Here is a 26308-nt window from a genome sequence, read left to right as displayed (position 1 = left end):
TTTGAGAAATTATTTCAGAGGAACTGATGTATGAAAATATCAATAAAAATACTCTAATTTCAAATGTTTCCAATTTACAGTTTTATAAACAAAAATTTTAAGGTGAAACTGAATTATGTCCGCTTAATGCAATCTGCATTTTCTAAATGTAATTTCTGTTCAGAAGGAAATGAACAGACTTTCCCAAGTAACTGACTTTGCCATGTCAGTGCATTGTTCCAGGTGCGAAAGAAAGTCAGCAGGACTTTACTTCCCTCTCAGGACGGATAGAACATTCGGAGGTGCCGCTGGTCTAGTGGAGACTGCGTGGGGCCCAGGTGCCACCAAGGAGTAGCTCCTGAAGTAGCGGACTCGCTTTCAAACTACACTCACGTCGCATATAAACAAGACGCATGTGCCAAACGTGAAGTCACAGCCTTGCTCCCTGCTCACAGCTTCTCTGTGAACTGGAGAACAGAGACCACTCGGTCTCCCCGTGTTCCTTGTTTCAGTGCCGGCAATAGCACTTCAATCTCCGACTTTCCTGCCTTGAAAGACATCAGCTGAACACTGTCATGTCCCTTCAGTGCCATCAGAGCTGTGGCCCCTTCCTCTTCCTGGGCTGCCCGTTCTCATAACTTGGACTCAGGCGGCAGGTCCTCAGGCAGCATCCTCGCGTTCCTGAAACCACCTTCTATGCAAACCACCACGCAACAGGAAGCGGGTTGGAACACCACACTCCAAAAACAAAATAGGAACCTGATAACAGCTAGTTTACACACATTACATGGTTAAGAACCACACAAATATTATAGCACACATGGCACTGTATCTTGAAAATGCCCAGAAGTCGGCTTGTGTAGTGGGCATCCCCAGGTCCAGTGGTGGAAGGGTAGTTGACCTAGTTTCCCACGGACAGAGCCTTACATACGCAAAGCAGGTGCGCACAAACTGTTCCTCATTCATCAGTCATGTTGCTTTAAGTCTGCATTTTACACAAGCGTTACGGCAGAACTGACTACAGACAGGCTCACTCCTCACGGCAAGGCCTCCGCCCCGGCACGGCACTCGGAGCTGGTCCTGAGCGGGGCCCTGCCTCACTTTTCCAGGCTTCCCTCCTTCCACGTCACTCTCCCGTGTCTGCCCAACCTTCAGACACATCCATCCCTGATCGCACTTTTCTGAGTCTGTAAAAAAACAATGTCTAATGTTTGCTTTTCAAACATTAAACACATTCAAGTAATCACTTGGTTTCACAGCTGAGTGGCAACTCATGGTAAAAATCCTCATTGAATAAATTAAAACAAGCCTCGTCATAACTGGAGGAAAGCTGAGCACACAGAGTTGAAGTGAAAGTTTTATGACCAGAGTAGCATAAAGGATTTGTTTTTCATGCTTTCGAAAGCAGACAAAGGTCTTAGCAGGTCCAGCTCATCTCTGCCTGCACGTCCCAACCTAACATTTCTAGTTCTTTGTGCCTGTGGGAGCTCCAGCGCCATCAGTGGGGAGTGTCATCGTGCTTGGCAAGAAGTGTCACATGAAAGGAGGCAGCCTCTAAAGCACACTGAGCAGGGCCTTTGCCACAGTCACAGAGCAACCACCCACCACACCCTCTGCGCCCTCTGAGCACCTGCCAGCGGGGAAGCAAGACACGGGTGTGGCAGCCCCTTCCCCAGGCCTGCCTGCCTCATGCTGTGCCCCATCACGTGCCATGGCAGAGAACGTTGGGAGGTGAGAGACTTGGAAAGCTTGGGATACTCTAACTGCAAGTTTAAAACCTGCTCTGCTCCACTTGTAACTTCTCAGTTATCAGCCTCAAGGCGGACTTGCACCGCCCTGCACTGCACCGCTGGAAAGGCCCTCTGCCCTGGCCGGCAGCTCAGTGAGTTAGAGCACCATCCTGTGCAGAAGGTTGAGGGTTAATCCCTATTAAACGTACTAACGGAAGGCAACCAATCGATGCTTCTCCCTGCCTCCCTCCCTCTCTATAAAAAAGAAGAGGCCTCTGGTTCTTGGTGAGGACGCTCTAACGCCTCAGGGACGGACCTGCCATTCTTTGGAACCAAGTCACTATAATTCCAAAGAAGCCCTACTGATCCAGACATTCTTATAAAAGACGTATCACTCTCACTGGCAGATTCAACACCTCGAATGTTCTTTACTTAACAACGTAACAAACATACCTTAAAAGTTTTTTCTATGGTAACATGTTTCCGCATAAAAATTATAAAATTTAAGAGTCTAGTTTCTTTTCTCTTTGGCAACTACTGTTGCTTGTAGTCTCCACTGTCCCCTTTATTAGAAAGCCCACCTGACCACGGGCGTGTCGGGGAGCCCGGAGCACCAGGCCCCTCCCTTCCCGCCGTCGGGCCCTGAGGTAGTTGTCCGCCAGTCCTCACGGAGGATACCTGAGGTGTGCGCTTCACCCCGAGCAGTTAGACACACAGTGGGACTGTCCCCCCACCTCCGCAGCCACACCCCACAGGGCTCCCGTGGGGTACATGACGGTCAGAAGTGAGAGGTCGTGTGAGTCCTCGAACATTCCTCATCGTCCGCTACGGCACTGTGGTCACAGAGGCTGGTTTTCAAGTTGCAGGTTTGTCGGTTTTAAAGCTTTCAAGATGCGCCAGCATCGTCTGTTTAAACAGAAAGAAAGGAATATAATATGTGAGGTTCAGCTCGAAAAAGTATTTGCCATAGGATTTCTATTCCAGAAAACTTTCAGTTTTTCTCATGTGCTGAAGACTCGGAAAATGCCTCCATGCTGGGAACAGTAGCCACTGTCCAGAATGGCTTTGTGCTGGAAGCACCCCCCGGCGCACTGGGCTCTGTAAGAGCCGTGGAAACCGCCCGTGAACGTGGTGCTCCTCCCTCGTAGGGGCGGAGGCGGTGTTAGCACATGTGATGGCGCCTGGTCAAGTGCAGACGGAGGCGGCCGTGGCAGGGGGAGCCCGCAGCTCCCCCTCAGCTCTCCCGCCTGCGCAGGACGGCCCGCAGCGCGAAGATGAACCTGGGCCTCTCCCACACGCAGGACAGGCCAGCTTCCTGCGAGAAAGAGACCAAGGCCTGCCGGGCAGAAGCTGCCGGGAGAAGCAGGCTGTGGACGCTGCCAGCTCACACCCTGTCCACCAGCAGAAAGCCTGCGCCTGCAGCACCTCGCTCCGAGTGCCCCCCATGCGAGAAAGGCTGTGTGTTCACAGCAGCAGCAGAAACCCACAGTCCAGTGAGACCACCACTGGGCCAGCCTCTCAAACATCTGTGGCCCTGAAGACGCCGCAGGAAAGGAACACTGGCCACAAGGACACAACTCGAAGACCCTTGTCTTGTTTGATTTTATTCAGTTTCCACGAGCTGAATTCACAACCCATAAGACCGCAAAGAATTTATCCAAAATGCTATCACGGAGGAACGCTCCCTCTAGCGGCCGCACAGTGACATTCTACTGAGTGCCCTGAATGTGTACCAAATCTAGGAGAGGCCATGAGAGCCGCTACTGTCCTCCACGAGGTCCCCAGCGCCTGCTCTCCTCCACCCCCCGAGGGACAGAAGACCGTCCACTCTCCAGCCACCAGTCCTACCTCGGGCCACCACCCACCCTGCAAGCAGCCAGTATCAACAACTGCCGTGCTTGCTGACTTCCTCTGGTTGAGTGTCATTTGCATCATTATGAGCCTTTACATCTACAACAGACTATTCAACAGTACGTGGTCCCGGTGGCGTAGAAGGAAATGCAGTGTCACAGTGTGGCTCCAACACACCCGGGGGGAGTTTAAATGTGAAATAAATAGGCAACTGACGGGGCACATGCTGTGGAGCTCCAGGTTCCTGTGGGCTACTGTGTGGTGTTGAGAGTGTTTTACTGAAATTCCTATAAAGTAATAAGAAATAAACTGTTACCTGAAAACCCGCCCCACCAATGGGGTTTTCAGAGATGGAGCGAGTCAGGTACCAAGGGAAGCCTCTGCTTTCTCAGAGACCTGAGACGGCATCACAGTCCTAACAGATGCTGGGGCAGAACAACTCAGAACACAAGAGCGCCTGGAAACTAGCCACCACGCTGTCAGAATCATTGAACCCAGAGGCGAAGGTAACTGTGGAAATCTCGCAGAAAGATTTTTGAAAAATGGAGACAGAAAATGAAAACTACAGGAGTGGACAGCAGAAATCAGCAGTGGACAGCAGTGTGAATCCAAGAGGGGGAAGAAGACGGGCATAACCAAGGAAGCCACAGATTGTTCCAGAATGGAGACGGGGAAATGGAGCACGGCATACAGAAGAATCCACAAAAACACCCTCATGGAATTCAACACCAAGTGCCCAGACAGGCCGCCACAGAGCACTGGGAACGGGGTTGCACCAGACCCTCTTCGACAGGAAACCTGGGCGCCTAAGACAGCAGTCACCCTTGGGTGGTGGTGGGGTGACTGAAAAGTGTGTGTGTGGGGGGTTCTCAACACTGCTCTGCATCTGAAACCAGATGGGATACGTGGGTGTATTCACCTTGTGAAAATTCACTGCTGACCTCACATGTTCTCTACATGTTTTTTCAGCAACACGTTAATGTAAATGAACACAAGTGTCTGGAGTGGGTCCCTCGGGCAGTTGGAGTGACACGCATCTCTCCTCCCTCCTCCCGGACAAGGGCAGTGAGCGGCAGCGGCAGCCCCACCCACAGGCAGGCCCCCTGGAAGCCTGGGTACCTGAGGGCCGGAGCTGCTTGGAAGCTTCAATTCCGTTCTCCTCCAGCTTCCTCTTGGCGCAGTCCTGGCACCCGCTCCCTGCGAGGAGACGCTCGTTAGAAAGCTGCTGCTCCAAGCCCTCCACGGAGGCCACACCCCGCTCAGCCAGGGGCTCTAAGGGGCTCCTGCTTTTTCAGGAGGCGGCGCTGGAGGCCGTGGAAGAGAGACAGCAACACAGCGTGTCCCGCACAGACGCAGGGGAGCGGGAAGCTGAGCACACAGACGTCCCTGATGTCGTTCCTGAGCTGCTGTGATCCCGAACCGCTTTCATTCCTGAACTGAGCCCACCACTCGCAAGATCCGTGTCTGGGCCGCTGAGCCCAGCGGTAGGGAGGCGGGGGCTGCACATGGAGGCCCGCTCCCAGCTGAGCCTCTTCTGACCCACAAACTGCCCAGCGTGCAGGCCAGAGCCCCACTTACCCCAGGAGGCCGCGGGCAGCCGAGCTCACGTGGCCACCTCGTGTATAGACAGAGGCAGGCAGAGTGGAGCAGCAGAAAGAGCATTTGCATTTCAAACACGTTAAATAGAACATTTCCTACGAAAGCTTAGAACGTTTGCAGTTAAACTTCTGAAGGGGACGGGCCATGACCACCCCTCAGCTGATGCCCTGAGCCCGGCTGGGGGACAGGAGTGTCCTCGGGCCGTGTTCCACTACACTGTGCTCCCGGCGGAGGGGGGTGCTGTCGCCCCTTCCCGGTGGCAGGCCTGGCCTGGCACTACTGTGTCCTCTTAGGCCGGTATTTAATGTGAGGACGTGTCTATGATTTACAAATAGCGGCAGGAAGACAATGGAACGTGTAGGCAAAACCAGGCGGATGAAATCCCAGATGCGCCTTACCCAGCGTGGTGCTGTCCGCTCGGTCGGCATCTGGAAAAAAGGAAAACGGTCAGAGACGGAGCCACCTGGGCCCCTCCAGCTGCAGGGACGGTGAGGCTGCTGCCCAGCGTGACCACCGTCAGCCCCAGGCCGGTTAGGGTCCTTGCTCTCCACCTCCCAGGGGCCACACATGAAGCCCCGGCCCTGCAGGGGGCAGGGGTGGCACCGCTGTCACTGTTTCTGTCCTCACCGTATGCCACTCTCCCCAGCCAGGAGAGGCACCTCACAACGCAAGTACAGATGTCCCTGAGGCACAGTTTGCAAGGCCCCCGGCACTCCGGGAGCCAAGCGCATGCAGGCTCACATCAGGTCCTGGTGCCCGGGGCCCGGGGCCTGTGTGTGCGGAGGCAAGAGGTGGCGGTCAGGGGCAGAGGTGGGGAGAACGCCATCCCTCTCCAGAGCCATCAGAGCCTGCTCAGGGGCACGGGAGGGGGACGGTTCCCCCTGCTGAGTCCAGGATCCCATCCCAGCTTCAAAACACCTGGGCGCAGCCAGGCACAGTTCACTCCTGAGCTCGGCCCACACCTATAATCAGCTGCTGGCCGCACTGGGGACCGTGAGTAAACAGGAATAGGGTCACAAACGTGAACTTCACAGCCACGGGCCACAGCGCAGCTCCCTGCTCCTCGGTGAGAAACCGGCTTTTCCGTCGGTCAGCTCGACTCAGGGCACAATGGCACCGCCCTCAAGCGGCCCACTTTGCTATTTACAGAAAGGGCTGGTGGGGAAACTCAGGTGCGGGACGGCGCCATGGTCTCGGAGACTCTAGTCCTCACAGCTGGTCCCATCTGCCACCATCCCCGTGCTGCGCCCATGCCGTGTGGAGGCCTGCGTTTCCTGTTACACTTCAACGACAGCCAATACAGACTCTTCCAGGCACGTCATCCATGATTTATAAGACTCCAAGCCGGCAGCTGCCCTGTGTCGAGCTGACCGAGGTAGGAGTCGCTCTGCAACCTCGGTCACTCCTGGCAGGTGAGCACCTCCCAGGAGAAGGGCCAAGGAGAGGCAGTGAACGAGCTCGGAAGGCGTGATCTGAATGAAGCCGTCATCCTGGGCGCCCTCTGCCCACCGTTCTGTGAAGGACAGGCATGCATCTGCCGGATGTGCTTTCTGTCCCGGGCAGCTCCTTGAGGCGTGGCCTCTGCACCTGAGCCGGTGTGTGCGGCTCCACGCACAGCTGTCGGCTCCGCAGACTACACTATCACCCGGTCCTCCATGATTAAAGTACACGGGGACAGTTTGGGGAAATAACTAAAAACTGGTGAATTAATGGTATGTAAAATAAGAGCTCAAGCCAAAACCGGTTTGGCTCAGTGGATCAAGCGTCGGCCTGCGGACTGAAAGGTCCCAGGTTCGATTCCGGTCAAGGGCATGTACCTGGGTTGCGGGCACATCCCCAGTAGGAGATGTGCAGGAGGCGGCTGATCGATGTTTCTCTCTCATCGATGTTTCTAACTCTCTCTCTCCCTTCTCTGTAAAAAATCAATAAAATATATTTTTTTTTAAAAAAAAAAGAGCTCAAAAAACATCTCCGTTTTATTTTGTGGTGTGTAGATTATATCTAAAAAAAAAAAAAGGAAACGCTGGCAGGCCCGTGGTTTTACGCGGAGAGTGAGGGCTGCGTACCTGGGCTCCGCTGCCGGCAGATCTGCGTGGCCAGGTCCTGCACGTACCCCGGGAAGTGGTCGAAGCAGGCCCCGTAGGACACGACCTTGATGCCGTGCAGCAGCATGTCGGCCTGGTGCTTGAAGAAGTGGTCCTCGCTCTCCTTGAGCACCACCATGTAGTGCTCCAGGTCCACCTTGTTGGGCACCGAGTACAGGAAGAGCGCCTGGAAGATCTGGTCGCGCAGGGTCTCCCCGCAGCCCACGAACAGGAAGGACTTGGTGCGGTACAGGCTCTGGAACACCTCCTGGGAGACAACGGGGCATGAGCCGCTCGGCTGGCGCTCAGCAGGACCCGGCCCACAGCTGCCTTCCCCAGGGCCCCTGAGGAACGGGCAGAGGCAGCCCTGTCTCCAGGCCCAGGCAATGTCCAGGTGACATGAACCCAAGTCAGCACAGCCTGCAGCCCACCCTGCCCACCGATTCTGAGCTGAGTGCCCACTCAATGCAAATTTTCTAAAATCGTGTACAATTTTAAAACACAAAATAAGGACATGAAATGTTGCCGTTCAGAACTGCACATGCCACACCCGGGAATTAACGTGTCTCAGTGGATCACAGACAGAAACTTTGGGGGGGCAGGAGGCTGGCATCAGGGCAAGAGGGTTTGGGGAGTGAGGGCAGCAATGCTGGGAGGGACCAGTGACAGCGACCCAGGGGTGGGCACAGGGAAAGACAGACTGTGTGGAGTCACTCGGGCCTGCAGTGGGGCCCGATCCCAGTGTGGGATGTGTAGGAGGCGGCCGATCAATGCTTCTCTCTCATTGATGTTTCTATCTCTCCCTCTCCCTTCCTCTCTGAAATCAATAAAAATATCTTTAAATGAAAGGAAGAAAGGGAGAGAGGGAGGGAGGGAGGGACAGATGGACAGAGAGAGCAGTGGCCGGAGAACAGCCTCACAGGCCCTGCGGGTCTGCACATCAACCGGAAGAAATTCAACTGCGTCCCTGAGCGGGCGCAGGACAGCTGGGGGCGGAGTCAGGATGGACCCGCTGTAAGGAGCCCTCACCAAGCGCCCTCTGAGCACCTGTGCGCATGGCATGTCCAGGCCCTGGACCGCGCAGGGCAGGAGGCAGGCCCATCCCTGCAGCCCTGAGGTCCCGAAGGGCAGGACAGCCTGGAGGTCTGGAAACCAGGCGGCTGCCAGCAGAGTCCCAAGGGCCGTACCATCACTTCCGGGTCTTGTGTGACGTCCTTGTATCCCGAGGGGTCCAGGACCATCCCACAGGGGTCCGTGTAGAGGCCGTGGATGTGGAGCACTCCATACTTGATGTGCCCTCGTGCCCACTGGAGGACCTGCCAGACATGGGAGCGACAGAGGGAGGAAGTTGGTGTCACTGGAAACAGCGTGAGGGAAACCCCTACCCGGGATTCGTGGTCTTTCACACCCACTTGGAAAGAGTGAGGTGTCTGCACTGCTTATACCAGTGGTCGGCAAACTGCGGCTCGTGAGCCACATGCGGCTCTTTGGCCCCTTGAGTGTGGCTCTTCCACAAAATGCCATGTGCGGGCGCGCACGTACAGTGCAATTAAAACTACGTGTCCCATGCACAGAAGTCAGTATTTTGTGAAGAGCCACACTCAAGGGGCCAAAGAGCCACATGTGGCTCGCAAGCCGCAGTTTGCCGACCACTGGCTTATACCTTTAAGGCCTAGAGTAACTCCGCTGCTGGCGCTAGTCACTCCTGTCCCGTCGCATCAGAAATGCTCTGGAGGCAGAGGCGGGTGAAAAACACCCTCCAGACCGGCGATCACAGTGGCTGCTGAGACTGACCGGGACCGGGGGGCGGGGGGGGTGGGGGGGGGGACCTCGCTTCCCTGTTCCCTGGGACACTTCAGGTGCTGCTGGGCCTCTGATGTTCCCACCAGAGAAGCGTACGGGAAAACGACTAGCAGAGCCCTACGTGATGTCTGTCCAAGGCTCAGAACAACGGTCCTTAACAGATGCGCGCGTGTACGTTCCAGCTCATGCCGGGGCTTTCTCCGCAGCAGGCGCTGCTGACAACCCAGACAGACAGACGGACAGTAACAGCTCTGACCCAGAACAAGCAGATGGGCAGCCACATCTCCGCCACCTGCCATCTCATTTCTCCCAGAGACACCCTTACACAGCGAGCAGGCCTCCCGGTGGGACCAGGTGGCTGGGACGCAGCAGGTGGTCCAGAGGGGGCAACGGCACCGGGAGGCTGTGCAGCACCGCGCGGGGTGGACAGCCTGTGCCAGGCCCGTGTGCCCGGCCGCCTGGCTGCTGTCTCGGCCCAGCTGGGGAGAAAGGCTCCCAAAGGGAAGCTCTCGGGTGCGAGCCGCGCTCTCAGCCAACTCAGGCCTGACTGAGTGGCGACCTCTAGATTCCTGTGCGCGGAGGGGCCCAGGCCGTGCCCCATGAAGCGAACCAGACAACACGGCAGCAATACTGGCTCCCAGTCAGACTAGTACACTCGTGAGCACACACCAAAGGACACGGCTGCCAGAAGAGAAGTCACTCAGTGAAGCTACATTCCACCTGAGTGAAAAGGAAAACAAAAATGCCAAATGCTCACCCGTCCTGTGGGTGAAATGTACTGGGTTTTGTTTTTGAGTAAAACTAGTTTGGCAAGACAGGAGAAAGGGAGCCAGGCGTCCCTCGGACATTTTGAGGATTTGGTTCCGCAGCGCCGCGGTAAAGCGAGCGCCGCAATAAAGCAAGCCGTCCTCTTTCTGCTGGTGGGGCGTCCTGCCTTCAACTGGTAAAAAACGCAAACGTGTCGAGCGCAGCAAAGCGAGACCTGCCTACACTCCACAGGGAGCTGGTGGGACTAGGAACTGGCAGCCTTGCTGGAAAACCATTTAATTTATATCACCATCTTTAACAGAGTCACACCCTGCCGTGGCCAGCGTGTTCAGTGGTTAGAGTGGCAGCGGTGCACCCAAGGGTCTTGGGTTTGAGTCCCAACCAAGGGTACATACCTGGGTGGCAGGTCCCTCCCCACCCCCTGGACAGGGAGCATGGGGGAGGCAACCAGTCGATGGGTCTCCCTCATATCGATGTTTCTCTGTCTCTCCCCACCCTCTTTCCTCCCTCTCTTACAATCTCTCTGAAAAACAATATAAAAAATACCCTCAGGGGAGGATTAACAAAAAAAGGTCATACCCTTTGACCCTGAACCTCTTCAGGGACTTATGCTAAAGAAATAAACAGAGAGGCATAGAAGTATAAGGATTTTCATTGCAGCATTATTGATCAGCTGAAAATATGCCAATAGTAAGAGAGGAAAGGCAACAATTATACTTTAGTTTTACAATTATACTGTCCTTTAAAGTCATGTTTTTTAAAACAGCTTAATGGAGTTCTGGTCAGGATGGCAGAGTAGACAAACACTGCTCGCCTCCTCCCACGACCACATATAAATTACAGCTAAATTCTACAACCGTCCGCCTGGAGAGCCACCTGCAGACTCGCTGAGCGGAACCCCCAGAGCCAAGGATATAGAGCAGCAGACATGGCGAGATCATGCCCCAAAGAAATATGATCTCAGAGGCAAAAAAATAATTTAAAAAATGTAAAAAGCCAAGGACAGAAAAATGCTCACAGTAAAATATTTGGGGGGGGGGGGGGGCGGGGGAGAAGGGGATCAGGATAATAACTTCTATATGTTGCAATCCCACTTTATGGCGTTTTTTAAAAAACAAATTAACCGCCGAAACCGGTTTGGCTCAGTGGATAGAGCGTCGGCTTGCGGACTGAAAGGTCCCAGGTTCGATTCCGGTCAAGGGCATGTACCTGGGTTGCGGGCACACCCCCAGTAGGAGATGTGCAAGAAGCAGCTGATCGATGTTTCTCTCTCATCGATGTTTCTAACTATCTATCTCTCTCCCTTCCTCTCTGTAAAAAATCAATAAAATATATTTAATAAATAAATAAATAAATAAAAATAAAAAAATAAAAAACAAATTAACCAAAATTCATAGCACTAGGACTGCATGCTTCTGCTTTCCTTAGTGACTTCCTACAATCAATGAATGAAAGCAGAGGAGAAACCCCAGGTCAGCAGGACAGAAGGAAAAGACAAGAGCAGGCCCCGAGCAGCTCCGGGGAGCGAGGGCAGAGCCCTGCACTCAGCTGCCTGCAAAGGGACTGGCGCACAGTCCAGACCAAGCGAGGGCCGTGTCTCACAGTGGAGAGGAGCGGACAGCTGAGGGGCTCTCGCAAAGACGGACCTCACACCTACTCCCAGCCTTTTCCCTCCCGCCCACTCCCGCCCCGGACCCTCAGCCTGCACCTTGGTCTTGTCCTTCAGGTCCAGGGACTCCATGGGCCTGTTCTGCTGCTGCCCGAAGATCTCCAGCAGGTTGTCGTAGTTGGTGGTCAGCACCATGGTGCCCCGGTCCATCAGGCTGAGGATGGACTGCAGCACCTGCGGGTGCTGGAGGTGCTGCTCCAGGTTGTCGAAGATCTCCATCAGGCAGTCCTGGAAGAAGTTGGGCTTGGTGTCGCCTGTCCGCTACAGAAAGGTGGACGGAGTTACAACCACATCACCTCTTGGCAACATAAACCCCACCCGGCAATACTCTGGGTGCGAGGGAGGGGAGGGAGGAGGAAGGGGACCCTGACCTCGCAGTTAATTACACTCCAGAGGACAGACACACAGTTTACAAACACATGATAAGTGCTAAGTGCTTTGGGGAAAGTGACGCCGCCAAGAAGAGGAAAGGGGCAGCTGCTGCTGGGGCACAGGGTAGGTGGGTCGCAGGCAGGGGGGCCTCCCTGATGAGGGGCATTTGGCAGTGGGGCCTGTGGAGAGAGTATCCCCAGAGGCAGCAACAAGCGCAGGCACCGAGGCAGTAGCACAGGTGGGCCCAAAGGTGACCAAGGAGCCCCCGCGCAGGAGGAGTGAGGGGCTGTCAGCAGGCGCGGTCAGAGGCGACCCAGCACCAGACCACGTGGGGCCTTGAAGACCAAGGGAAAGACCTTCCCTCCGAGAGCTGCCACACGGGTGTTCCCTTCGTTGGGGTCTAGGGAATGGTGTGTCTCAATGGCACACACGGCGGCGGAGAAGGCATGTGGCCGTGGTAAGAGCTGCCCCAGTGGAGCCCATGGGGTGGGTGTGGGAGGTGAAGCACGCAACTGGCGACAGGGAAACAAACGACTCCTGGGAAGAGCTGTGCTGGGAAGGGTCAGCTAAGCGGGGGTGGGAGCCAGGAGGAGGCACTCCCAGCAAGAGCGCCCCTCGCCAGCCACCGCACAGGGCAGCACGGGCAATGGAGCCGGGCTGTGCATTCGCACGGAACCCCTCGCCCATCCTCTGCCTCTCCATCGCCTCTGCTTCCGCTGTCCCTCAGAATTCACCTGTCCCGGCCCTCCGAGCCCGCTGATGTCAGCTGTCACAAGATTCTCAGATCATCACCTAGCCCGTGGCTCCGGGTGTAGGGAGCGGCTATAGGGTCAAGCCTCGGATTGACCTAAGTCAGGGCCACAAACAAGTCCCAGCTTGGAGGGCAGAGCCCTCCCAGAATAATTAAGCTGAACCTTACAGCCCTCCCTAGTTCCTTCCCAGGTGGCTAATGGGCTGTGGGAGGCGCAGCAAGTGCTGCCAAAACCAGGTGAAACGCACAAGAACCTTGTAACATGCTGACCACTTCCCGTGTTTTGCTTTGTGTGCTCTGACTATGAAATAAAGCCTCGGTTTGGAGGCTCGGTTTTTTCTGTCTTCATCCAAGCACAGGAGACCCACCGAGCCCAGCTGTATTGTTTTCTTCTTTAATCCTTCACCGCCTCTCCTCAGGCTCACCCTTGGCCGTGCTGGCACGGCACATCTGGGCACTCCCCTTTCTGACCCCCACCCTAATTCTGAAAACCCTCCCACTGTTCCTGGGGGGTCTGCCCTCAGTACACCCCACACCTCCATCCTCACCACCTTCCCCACCTGAAAACTGGCTCTCCCATTCCCTGATCCAGAGGGTATAGGTGGCTCCCGGTCACTGTCGCCTCCCGCTGTACTTCCTTCAGCTTGTGCCGAGGGATCCTACTGCACCAAGGTCTCGGCACGCCCCCATCTCTCTCCTGCCATGAGCTGGTCCCATCCCACCATGGCCACCTCCCAAACCTCACCGTTACCCTTTCCAGAACCTCTGCTCAGCCTCTCCCTCCACCTGCCCCGCTCTCTAGCCCCGGCAGCTCCCAGGACGTCCACCCCATCCGACCTGCAGCCAGGCACCTGCCCCCCTGGCCTGGTCTCTCCCTCCCTCGCTGCCAGGCTTCTCCCAGGAGCAGCTTAGATCCCACAACCACTATAACCACTACCTTGAGAAGCTTCCAGCCCCCCTGCCCTGCCCTGGCTTTGCTGGAACTAATTCCCTGGCAAATCCCAGCCCTGACTCCCAGCTCCCCACCGACCTCGCCTGCTCTCAGCCTGCTGAACTCGCCTGGCAACAACTCTTTTTTATGAAGTTTTCAAAAGTAAAGAGAAGAGTAGAATGAAGCTCACCTCCCGGACTAAACAAGTGGCAGCCCACCTGGCCTCGCCTCAAGTGCACACGCTCCCCTGGATGGGCAGGTCTGCCCAGCAGCTCTGCCACCTCTCAGTCCACTGACCCCTCCCCCTTCTGCCCACGACAGGCCCGGCATCTGGCCTTAAAGGACCAGAGAGGAACCACGCTGGGCTTCTCGGGCCAGTCTCTGTGCCACCGCTGAGCTCTGTGCACAGCACTGGGGCCCACGGAGCTGCACGCACAGAAAGGCAGCAGGAGGGCCACCCGTCCTGGGACCTCGCTGCTCCTCATCACAGAACACCCACATCCGGCACAGGCACCAATGGGAACGCTGCCCAGACCCTGGAAAAATGGGTGTGGCCACGTGACACTGGCCAACATGGTGGAAACGGACGTGGTCCATGTTGGCGCAGCAGGAAAAGGAGCAGGTTTCTATGTGAGAAACGAAGTGTAATCCCACATAAGCCGGTGGCGGGGTCTCCTTCCACAGCAGCCTAAACGTTCCCAATGCCGACTTTCCCCACTTGCTCCTGTGCTGGGCCTCGTCCTCATCCTCCTCCCTTTCCTCCTCCTGACCCAGTTCCCAGACGACAGCTGTGCTTCTCCAGTAAACACCCGGGTGACGAGAGGAACCTGTCCTGGCCCGTGTGATGGTGACCTGCCACACACCTGTGCCGGGAGACCCCCACTCCGGCACCGACCCCGACTCCAGGCATCACTCAGCCACGACCTCTTGCAGCACCAAGTGCTTCTCTCCACCAGGTCACGTCCATCTGCAGACGAGCCAGCACTGCTCCCACCTTGAAGTGCTTCTAGGAACCAGTGACCGCAGAGATGCGGCTGGCCAGCCCCGGCCCAAAGCGCACCTCAAGGCAACCCCTCCCTGAGTGACAGGAAGCCACAGGGCTCGACCCAGCGTAGCCAGACGACACCCGACAGCCCACAGGCAGGCTCCACAGGACACGGCTGTTTCAGGAGCCCCCAGCTGTCCCTGGCTTCACTGCTTAGAGGCGGGATTCTGAGGGATGGAAAGATTTCCGGCTCCTCAGCCTGACGCTTCTGAGAAAGACACACGTAGGCTCTAGGCTCGTAGAAACTGAACGTGAGAGCTACAGACTCACCACCTGGCCCAGAACCAAGCTACCCCGGGACACCTGAGCAGCACTCACCGGCGACATCTTCCGGATCAGATCGTGGGCAACGACCAGCAGGTCCCGGTCCTTCATCACCTTCCTGCGGAACTGGGCCGCGTCCCCGGGGTGCAGCACGTCCAGCTGCTCCGCGGTCTCGATGACGGCCTCCAGGCAGCTCCGCCAGGAGCAGAGCGCGGGGATGCCGGGGGCCGCGGCCGCGCTGACGCCCGTGCCGATCACCAGGAGCAGTTCCTGCGGCTGTTTCTGGATGAGGCTTTTTAAAAACTTTCTGCTTAAAAACCGGAGGGAGAGAATGAAAGTCCGCGTGAAAGGACGGCACCCGAACAGAAGCAGCGCATTTGGGGAGACGTGCAGGTGCTGGGTCCTGTCGGCCTGGCACATGCACACACACGCATGCACGCTGCCCGTCTCCGCTGCTGCAGCAGGAGCGCTGTGTTCTCTGTCTGTCCTACATGCTCCGTCCTGTTCCACAGGGGCCGTGGGGACAGCGGCACCTTGTTCGTCGAGTCCCAGGGTTAAGCGCACGGGTAAGTGATGTGACCGCTCAACAAAAAGCACCGCCATTTTCATTCTCCGGAGCCGCAAAGCGCTCGGAAACAATGACGGCGGCGAAATGATCCCTGCTTCCCGAGACGGGTAAACTCCTGGCAAACGCTGGTTTTCTGCCACTTACCCATCCCCGCGCTTTGCAAGAGCAGCGCCTCCGACCTGGCGTAACCCGGGTCTACAGCAGACTGCCCCCCGCCCCCCGCGGCCACAGCCGTCTGAGCCGGGGGCCCCCTGACCCTGCTGCTCCTGGGAGACCAGGTCCTGGTCACGTCCTGGGGCATTGCTGATGCTGACGCGGAGGCTTACACAGCCCCTGCGACTCCGTCAGACCCAGCTTCTCCCCTCCCTCTCGCCGCTGTCGGTGACAGAGCTACCAACTGCACCAGGGGGCGTTCACTTGATTTACCTGGACTTTTGTTCACTTCTGTGTGTTGTCTTTTCCAGTGAATCCATCTGTGAATCCTAAAGAGAGAAGTTAGTCAGAAGCGACTTCCATTTCCCAGATGGAAGCTGTGTGGTTAGTGCGGGGAAGAGGGAAGGCGGGGGTGAGAGCAGAGGTCCTGGGCGTTCGCTTACACTGGGCACCTGAGAAGCGTCAGCACAAAACACGCGTCAGCGGCTCCTGCGCCACCATCCCTCCCCCGGGCTGCAGCTCCGGCTTCTGCTCCCGACGGGAACAGGGCCGGCCTGCAGCGCCTGGGGAGGGTGCTGGGTCCTCACGCTGCCCCCCCCAGGTCTTGTTCCCGAAGAGCTTCCACCGGAGGAAGAGCCGGCGAGGCGCAGAGCAGTGCAGGCGGGACCTGTGTGCTCCCGGCACCGGGTACCGCGTCTGCCGGGGCTCATGACCCTCAGCCAGTTCCCAGATGCCAGGCCTCCCCGTGGCCGTACTGACATCCGGTCCAAAGACATCATCGCAGTCAGAGGGCAAGCCCTGGCCGGATGGCTCAGTGGATTGGAGCGCCATCCCGTACACCACAAGGTAGCGGGTTCAATTCCCAGACAGGGCACATACACACCTGGGTTGCAAATTTGATCTCCGGACGGGGCGCATAAGGGAGGCAACCAATCGATGTTTCTCTCTCACATCAATGTCTGTCTGTCTGTCACTCTCTCTCTCTCCCTTCCTCACTCTGAAATCAATAAACGGTCAATTCTCCACTTACACAAAACAAGACCTTAACCAGCTAGGTTGCCATTGCCAAACTATCTCCACATTCTATCATTTTCCCAGAATCCCATCCCCCCTAATTCCAGAACTATTTACTGGAAACAAGAAAATATACAGAAAAATACCGTCTAAAAAAAGCCCTGAATCCCACCACGAGCAGCAGCTGTTATTACATGTACATGTTCCCTCCACACATTGCTCTTTAAATTGCATGCTCATTTGAGACCACTGTTCACATCCTCCTTTTCATGCGTTAGAACCACAGCACTTCCTGTATGTTATGAGCATGATTCATAGGTGTAAGTGCACTGCCACGTCCCTGGGACCCTGCCTCCCGACATGCCATCATTTCCTTTATCTACATCCCCAGCCTCCAACCCCCATGCAGGACGCTGCCAGACACTCTAACCACCACCCTGTGCACGAAGTGTCCCCACCTTCTGAAGGGGTGAATGAGGAGTTCCCGAGAGGCAGGATTGCTGAGTTACAGGATGTGAGCCTGTAAAACACGCCAGCTCGCGCCACCAAGCTGCTTTCCAGACGGCGGGCAGCGGGGTATGTAAGCGCCTCTCTGCGGTATCCTAACCAGCACCGGGGGGGGGGGGGGGGGCACCGTTTTTAGATGTGTCATCTTTTCTCCCTCAGTTAGAATCAGGTCACCTAAAATAATCTTCCAAGATCCGTTTCTAAGCACATTACACTTCAGAGCACACGGAGCCTACAAATGTCCCCGAAGATGCCTACACTCTGTCACTAGGTGTCACCCAGGGGAAGGACTCGGAGCTTCCCAAAAGGCGTCTGCGACTTCCTCCAAGCACGAGGAACCCCGTCCCGGCGGTGAAAACGGCTCACTGATGCCAACCAGCTGCCCGGCAGCAGTCAGGCAGGTGCGGGGCCCTAGCCACCCCGCCCACCAGGGGTCAGAGGGGTTTTGACTCTCGGTCAGAGCACATTCTTAGGTTGTAGATTCGATCCAGAGTCAGGGTAGGTATGGGAGGCAACCACTAGATGTTTCTCTCTCACATCAATGTTTCTCTCCTCCCTCCCCTCTCTAAAATCAGTAAAAAATATATATATACATATCTTCAGGTGATTGATTTAAAAAATAAAAAATTAATTGATTAATTAAAAAATAAAAATCTCTAATTCTTTTAATTATTGTTCAACTGCTTTTGATCCTCCATACATTCATGGTTATAGCGACACTGAAAAACTGAACGTTGCACGTACACATCTGCAAAAAGGTACGAACAATGTAAACTTTTATGGGCTGGACTTAACTCCTCATCAAGTGATTTCAGAGTTTCCCGAAAGAACAAGTTCTCGCTGATAGCTGAGCCCCTGCGGCGAGCGTCGCCAGCTGGTTGCTGGGTAAGGGCTCCAACCTCTTCCTGGGCCTGAGCTGGAGGCTGGAGCTGGCTCAGCTTCACACGGAACCTCCCCAGACTCACACTGCTGTCTCCCGGCAGGCTGAGGGGCCGCCGCGGAAGCACCAATTATCCCGCAGCTCCGCTCCGCTCCGTGACTGCAGTGAGGGCTCAGCTGCCCATATTTAGGCATTTAAGTTCGTGCAACAGGACCTTACAAGACATTACCTCATTTCCTGTTCTCCAGCAGCACAATCACAGAGCTGCATCTCCGTACCCTAGAAAGCACTCCAAACCTCTCCTGTTTGCACACAAGGCCAAGCAGGAGACACCCAAAGCCCCGAGCACGGGACCCTAGAAGTTCTGGAAGCACAGCGAGCCCGCATGTGCTCCCACCCAGCTCTTCTAGGCCAGTCGGGTTCCAGATAACATAACAAACGCCTCCAGGGGCTTTCAGAAGCTGCATCTTTTGGTTTCCTTGGTGATTCTGTTGTCACCACAGCTTGCAGGGCCAACGCCAAGTCATCACAGCAGCCCATTTCTTCCCAAGGACCCAGCGGCGCTTTCTGGCAGCACCATGGGCCCGGGCACCGACCCGCGTGAGCAGCTCCTGCCGTGTTACCTAAGCCCAACTAAGTCTTAGCAGGACGCTTTCTGCTTCACTTGTGAGATTAGGAGTATTTTATGAACTAGCTTCTGAGTAGCCGGAGACTGCTTTATTCTTTGAATTCCCAGCATCCAGCACCAAATAAATGCTCATCAAACTGAGTCCCGATGCTTAAGAGAGTAAACTATAAACACCAGCTGTCATTTACAGCTGGCAAAACAAGCCCCGCCCTCCACTCCCTAACCCCACTGTGCTAGCCTGTTAAAGACCTCCCCCCTCACCACTGCGCCCCCTGGTGACCATACCCTTAGATAGGCCACTCACCCACTGACTCTAGGCTTGGTCATGTGACTTCTTTGGCCGATGGAGTATCAGCAAGCAAGCAAGCGTTTGATAAGTGCTTTGCCCTGGTGTCAGCCTGGGCACTGAAGGGCCGTGGGTTCGATTCCCAATCAAGGGCACATGCCTGGGTTGCAAGTTTGTTCCCAGGCCTGTTCAGAGCACAAACAGGAAGCAACCAATCAATGTGTCTCTCTCACATCAATGTTTCTCCCTCCCTCCCTCCACCCCTCCCTTTCACTCTCTCTAAAAGTGGAAAAATATCCTCAGTGAGGATTAACACCACCATCACAACAAAGAGTTTGATAAGCTCTGACGCGAGAGCCTGCACTCCTGGGAGCTGACACCCCAGCCCCCCCACCCCCACCCCCACCCAGCCAGGGACACAACCTACAACCAGCTAAGGCCCTGGCCTACAGAACCGGGGGGTGTCGGATGCACTCGCCACCCCCGTCTCCACAGCCATGACCATTAGAAGGATGAGAAGGAAGACAAAAGTGTCAAGAAAACAATAGTGACCACATCAGAAATGAGGGACTGCTCCGTAGTATAAACGTGCTGCTCCCAGCAGACCCGAGACTTGGAGATGCCAGTTTAAGTGTAATCCATGTAACCGGTGCCCTTCCTGAGGACTGGAATGTCCTTAAAGGGGCCAAAACCCATCCACTGTACTCGGACCACCTGGCAGGTCTGGAAGCCTGGGAGCCATGGAGCAGGCACTCCCCAGCCCCCAACACACTGCAGGTCCTTTACACCATGCCCCCCGTTCTCTGGTTGAATCCCCACAACTGCCCTTCTCCAGGCGCTCTGGTTCCGTGCAGACTCGGGAGGGGCCCCAGGAGCAGAAATCACGGAAACAAGAGCAACTCTTCAAGTGCGTCTGACAAGCACACCTGCGACCACCAGTGTCCCCTGTGATGTAGCTATGGTTTCAGGGGAGTTCAACGAGCATGAGTAGGTGCACCTGCACGGGAAACAGGTGCAGAGGGACCACGAGGAAGCTTCCAGAACTACCAGGGACGGCAACTTCTCCACTGGAAGCAGTGCGGGCTCCACAGGGAAGAGCACAGGTCTGGAGGCGAGGAAACCCCACCACTTCCCTGCGGGAGACCGCTCTGAACCTGAGTTTCCAAATCTGTCAAATGGAAAGTCCACTGCACACACCACTGACGCGCTGTGGGGCAGGCGCAGAGCTGAATATAAATGCTGACCTGCTCCTGCGACCCTCAGCAGCCAGCGCTCTCCCTCGCTGCGGCTCACTTTCCCACGCAGTCACTAGAACTGCATACTAATGCACCCACTTGCGGGGGGAGGAGGGGGTGTAAGAGGATATAGGGGGAATAAATGGAGGTGGAAAAAGTAATTTTTAAAAAATTTAACCACAGTTCTGATAAAATGTAACTCCTTCAATTTACAGAAAACACAAAGCCTTAATTTGAACACATGCTACTAAACCGATCACTTTTATTGAGTCAATGAATTACGATGGGGGCAGAGAGAATGTTCATTTTGTAATAATCAAAATGTGCTCACTTGCTTCTTGAAACCAGTGCCTCCAGAGTTGCTTGGGCATAAATGCTCAAACCAAGAAAAGAACAAAATTATTAATAAAAAATGTAAAGGTCACAGTTTAGTTCAAAAAGCAACATTAATGATGGCACTTGGCGCCCTGACTGGGGTGAAGGGAAAGTCCTGAGCATTTTACACGTCTGGCCCCCAGCCACCCTCTCCGTAACCGAGGCGTGGCCTCTGCCACCGCTCACCTGGCCGCGCCACTCAACCCTCCCGGAGGCCAACCGCCGCGGAAACAGTCACGCACGTTTTCTCCTGGTGTCGCTGCAGCTCAGACTGGCACACAAACACACTCGGCATTTTACTGGGAGCCCTGCCAACCGATAAATCATTAACTGCTTTACAGTTTGTCCATCAGCTCCGACACGTTGCATAATCCAAATAGACGTGTTCCTAGCGATAAGCCAATAATGGTCAAACACACCAATTCAGAGGCCAGCACTCATCCGTCCCACGGGAAACCAGCGATGCTCTAGATTCTAGAAAGCAAACCTCCGACTCAACTTAAAGGGACAGACTCCCGGAGCTGGAGGGATCCTAGAGACCATGGATGCCAAGTGCCCTCTTACAGAAGGAACACAGACTCTGAGGCAGTGACTTGGTCAAGGTCCCCCAGGAACTAGGGGCCACTCACTCCTGCTCCGTCACTTGCACTGTGCTGGGTGTTCATTCCCTGGTCCACTGTGCCTCCAACACCTCACCCACGGCCCTAGCTTCTGCCTTTACCACCGAACCTTCCACCACAGCTCGGGAACACGCACCCTAAAGTAACAAGCCCGCAGTTTGGCTGATCCGCAGTTCCACCTGCTGCTTAACCCAGTGGTCGGCAAACTCATTAGTCAACAGAGCCAAATATCAACAGTACAACGATTGAAATTTCTTTTGAGAGCCAAATTTTTTAAACTTAAACTATATAGGTAGGTACATCGTTATTAACTTAATTAGGGTACTCCTAAGGCTTAGGAAGAGCCACACTCAAGGGACCCATGAGCCACATGTGGCTCTCGAGCCGCAGTTTGCCGACCACGGGCCTAACCCATTCATTTTCCAAAACCTGAGAGAAGCCGGTGGGAAGATGTCAGAGGTCGAGGAGGCGGACAGTTTTCTGTTTGCTCTTGGCGTTTGTCACGGGCCTTAGCAGGGAACAACTCGGGGAGCTGGGCGGGAGCAAGGCTGCACTCGGGACTGCTGGCTCCTGGCAAGATCCTCAGGCTCCTGGGGGCAGGAAGTGGGGTCTCCCTGAAAGAGCCCAGCCTTGGAAGTTCAACGACCCGACACCCCTCGCTCTACCATCGGACCTGCTTCCTTCATCTGTACAAAAGGAATAATACTTTCACCTCACAGGACTGTGGGAAACAGAAAAGAGATGACATTTAAAAGAACAAGCTGCCGAAACCGGTTTGGCTCAGTGGATAGAGCGTCGGCCTGCGGACTGAAGGGCCCCAGGTTCGATTCCGGTCAAGGGCATGTACCTGGGTTGCGGGCACATATCCAGTGGAGGATGTGCAGGAGGCAGCTGATCAATGTTTCTCTCTCATCGATGTTTCTGACTCTCTATCTCTCTCCCTTACTCTCTGCAAAAAATCAATAAAATATATTAAAAAAAAAAAAAAAAAAAAGAACAAGCTGAGAACCGCCTGCTTCCCACCAAACCCTTTGCATTTGAAAATTCTGCTCCCTGGCCACGCTAGTCACATTCTACACACGTGAAAGCCGCGAGGAGAGCAGGCCCGACCCCAGCATCAGCTCAGTCTCCCGTGAGCACCCTCCTGGCCTCCTCCTCCCTCACCGAGTCCAGACTTCCACCTCGTCCTCCGGCTTTGTCTTCCTAAGTCTCCCTACCACACCCCCTGCCACTGCTCCGGTCCCCGCAGCCGTCCCTCCAGAGCGACGTTTCAGACGGACACGCTGCAGGTCTGCCTTCCCAGGGCTCTCCATCGCCCTCAGACCCCGCCGGCGGCCACACTTCAGGGCCCTGCTGCTTCTGAGCATCAGCCTCTCATCCAGCCCCGGCGGCGCCTGCACCTCCTGTGTGGGTGCTGGGCTCCCTGGGACACCCGACGGTCACTCTGAGACGGCCCTGGGGGACCACCTGCCCTTTGGCATAAAGACCACGAGGGTGAACGCTCCCAGCGGCAATGCCCAGAACTCCGCAGGCTCAGGCAGGAGAGAACTCACCCGTCTGGGGGTCTGGACCTGAAGCGTAGCTGTGCCTGCGGAAGCCAGGGCCCCACTGCCACCGCCCTGCCCAGGTCACTGCCGCCTCTCCCGTGGCCTTGCTCCCTCCAACCGTTCTCCTGCACCAGACAGTGAGTGTCCAAAAACACAAACACCGCCCTAGCCTACTTGGCTCAGCGGACTGAAGGGTCCTGGGTTCATTTCCAGTCAAGGGCTCGTAACTCGGTTGCAGGCTCAATCCCCGGCCCTGGTTGGGGCGCGTGCAGGAGGCAACCCATGGATGTCTCTCTCTCACATCGATGTTTCTGTCTGTCTCTCCCCCTCCCTTGTTGAGGATTAACAAAAACCATCTTCACTTCCCTCCTAAACCCTCCCACGGCCTCCCTTAAACGGTAAGCTCCTCCAGTCTTCCAGAAGGTTCCATGCTCTGGTCTTGACTCCCTCGTCCGCCTCAAACCCTGCACTGGGCCAGACTTCCCAGTTTCTCCCATTGTGGTCTCTCCTTGGAACACTTCCCTCACCCCCTCCACTGACCAGCTCCTCTCCCTTCCCCGCCGAGGGACTGTCACTGGCTCAGGGGGATGGTAGAAGCCGTAATTCAAGAAAGGGCCGCCCTGGCCGGTTTGGCTCAGTGGATAGAGCGTCGGCCTGCGGACTGAAGGGTCCCGGGTTCAATTCTGGTCAAGGGCATGTACCTTGGTTGCCGGCACATCCCCAGTAGCGGGTGTGCAGGAGGCAGCTGATCGATGTTTCTCTCTCATGGATGTTTCTAACTCTCTATCCCTCTCCCTTCCTATCTGTAAAAAAATCAATAAAATATATATTTTTTAAAGAAAGGTCCAAGGGCATGGGGGCCTCGGGAACAAAGCTGCCCCCCCCCCCCCCCGGGCCCTTTAAAAGCCCCTCCAACTCCACCCTGAGAACCTCTTTCCTTACGGGGACCATACGGCTCCAGCCACCTCACCCCAGGATGGATCTATGCTCCAGACATACCTCTGGTTTCCAAACCCGGTTGCTTTGTAGCTGCCTCCCTGCCGTGCCACCCTGTCCCCTCGGCCTGGCATGGCCCTGGCAACCTTCAGGCATCAGCCCGCCCCTTACCTGTCACTTCCTCCCCTCTTAACAGCCCTCTGAGAACCCACCCCTCCCCGCTGAGTTCAGGCCGCTACACTGCCATCACCATATAAAAACTACCTTCTTGCTTCCTCCCCCCCCCCCCCCCCCCAACCCAGGGGGCCCTGAGCAGGGACTGAGCCGCCTCTAAGTCCAGCGCCAAGTCCTGGGAACCGTCAGGCATTGAAACAATGTTAGTGCCCGGAGGGAAAAGATGAAGGCAAGCCCCAGGCACCCTCACCTGCCAGGCCCTCGCCTGCTTCCTCCACCCCCTTCCCCCCGCCCCTCCGTCGGCTTTGACTCTAGACTCTACGCCAAGGAGCATTAAAAGTTAAACACCGCCCCGCTCCGGCCGCCGCAACAGTCAACACGGATGCAAATGTGGGCGCGGAGAGCCCGGCCCCTGCTCTTGGGGTAACCAAGGGTCACCGGGTGACCTATTAACGCCTCCGCCTTTATTTTATCACCCGGAATTCACAAAGCCCGCGGCTACTCACAGACGCCCACGGTCCGGGGCCTGAGGCTGAGAAGCCCGCCCTGGGACCCGCCGGGGTGGAGATGGCGCCCCACGGGCCGGAACCTGGGGCAGGTGGGGGGCGGGGACCGGGCCGGGCGCTCAGGACGGGCGGCACCCAGGCCCCCGCGGCCCAGGGGGTTCTGAGGAGGCCTGTCTCGGGGTCCTGAGCGCATCCTGAGGGGGTTCCTGGGGGACCCCGGGCCCTGCGGTGGTGGGAGGTCGTCCCGGGAAAAGCCTTACGGGTCTGGGGTGCGAGGAGTCCTGAGAGCGGCGGGCGCCGGAGTGGCCAGGGACCGGCAGGCCAGGAAGCCGGGGCGGCCCCGAGGAGGCTGGGGGCTGGGTGTCCCGGGGGAGGGGGGCGGGGCTGTTGGGAACCGGGGTCCGCCGGGGTCGCGGAGGTGGCCGGGGACCCCGGGAGTGTCAGGGGGCCCGATGGGCGCCCCGCCCGCCTCTCACCTGCGGCGCCGCCCGGACGCTGGTCGGAGCTCGCGCCCCCGCCGCCGCCTCCAGCTCAGCGGTCCGGTCTCCGCGGTCCCGGCGGCCGCACGCCTGGCGCTGGGCGGGGCCGCGGGGGCGGCTGCGCGGCGGGGGCTGCGCGCGCACCCGGGAGGCAGCGGAGCGGACGCCGCGCCGCCCTCGACTGCGACTCCCACGGTGCCGGCTTCGGCGCCGCCGCAAAGCCTTCCCCCGCGCGCCCGCCCCCGCCGCGCGAAGGTTCCGCCCCCAAAGCAACGGTCCTGCGGGGGGCGGGGCCAGCACGAGCGCCCCGCCCCGAGCCGCCGGCCCCGCCCCCACGGGAGGCCCCGCCCCCTCGAGCACAGGCGCAGGTGGGTCCCGCGGGCGAAGAGGCCCCGCCCTCTGAACCTGCGTGGGAGCCCCACGTCCCCCACTGGCCGTGCAAATCGGGTTCCTCAGCTGCAAAGGGGGGGCGCGCCTGGCAGGATCGTGTTGGGCATCAGCTGCGATGGGGAGCGCCCCTCGGCAGCATCCCGCGCCGCCCTCCTGCACCCGAGCCGCCCTGCTGCCCAAAGACCCCTGCCCTCCTCGAACCGCCGACCCCCTCCCGCAGCCCGCGCTCCTTCCTTGCAGAGTTCTTATCTCCGGATGCAGGACACTCGTTTTCTCTCTCCCTTCCAGTGAGAACCGGATCCTGTCCGTCAAGTCCACCCCTGCGTCCCCCGAAGCAAGAACGGGGCAGAGCACAGGATGGGTGCCCACCTGTTTATCAATGCCGGGGTGTCCTCCTAGTGTGCAGCCCTCGTCAACAAATACTCTTCCTCCGAAGCTGATAATGGGGTCAGGCCCTCTGACCTGTCGCCCCGCCCACCTGTGCCCGAGTTCCCGCCTCCTGGGGTGGTTGAGAGGACTACCTGAGCCGGCTTGGCACAGGGCGGGCACGTGGGTCAGTGTGCCCTAGTGATCCTATCATCCCCGTGGCCTCCTCCTCCCTTTCTCCGCCACTGGCACAGCCCTTCCTGTTCAGGATCAAAAGCCACTTCCTCTGCCCAGCCCAGCCTGCGAGCTCAGGATTGTCTCCTCTCTCCTGAGCACATGTATCCCGGCCCGGTTTATAAATTGGCTGTTAACATCCCCCAGCTCACACGGACGCCCCCCATTTGTGAGGGGAGCTGTGCTGGGCCGTTTCAGCAGCCTGTAAACTCTGGGGGGCCCGGAGCCCAGGACACTGAGGGGGCCAGTGGCTGGGGAGTGCACAAGGCAGACCCGGGCTTCCTGTGTGGGGCCAGGCTCTTCCCTTTGCCCTTGGCACGTGTTCCTTCATTTTGTCCTGGGAACAACCCTCTGAGGAAGGTGCCATCCTTATTCTAACTTGACAGGAGGAGACGGAGGGGGGCCGCCCAGGCAGTGCCATGCCCAGCCCCCACATCTAACCACCGCCGCATACAGCTCGCCGAGCCCTGGATGCAGGACTGAAACGCAATACAGTTTAGTTCATGATCACCCACTCCGTGCTGAGTGCCGGCACCCAGGCCCGCAGGGGACATGGCCCAGCAG

At 56.9% G+C, this 26308-nt stretch overlaps 1 protein-coding gene across 4 annotated transcripts; it reads right to left on the bottom strand.

Moving 5' to 3' along the window:
- Positions 1-2110: 2110 nt before the first annotated feature.
- FAM118A (family with sequence similarity 118 member A) lies at positions 2111-24857 on the bottom strand. 4 transcript variants are annotated; one of them, XM_070411289.1, is made up of 9 exons: positions 24752-24857; positions 15841-15896; positions 14901-15156; positions 11523-11744; positions 8431-8559; positions 7226-7511; positions 5558-5587; positions 4680-4757; positions 2111-2615 (listed from the first exon to the last, which is right to left on the bottom strand). In XM_070411289.1, exons 2-9 carry the CDS (start codon positions 15885-15887, stop codon positions 2596-2598), a joined length of 1068 nt encoding a protein of 355 aa, XP_070267390.1. In that variant the 5' UTR covers positions 15888-15896; positions 24752-24857; the 3' UTR covers positions 2111-2595. The 4 variants fall into 4 exon arrangements, with proteins under 4 accessions (XP_070267390.1, XP_070267391.1, XP_070267389.1 ...); XM_070411290.1 differs by having other exon boundaries at positions 14901-15153; XM_070411288.1 differs by having other exon boundaries at positions 7273-7511; positions 24752-24832.
- Positions 24858-26308: the final 1451 nt, after the last annotated feature.

The sequence above is a fragment of the Myotis yumanensis genome, unplaced genomic scaffold (assembly GCF_028538775.1).
Source record: "Myotis yumanensis isolate MYYU_CA2020_CCGP unplaced genomic scaffold, mMyoYum1.0.hap1 SCAF_3, whole genome shotgun sequence".
Lineage (NCBI taxonomy): Eukaryota > Metazoa > Chordata > Mammalia > Chiroptera > Vespertilionidae > Myotis > Myotis yumanensis.
This window is presented reverse-complemented; position numbering and strand designations above follow the sequence as displayed.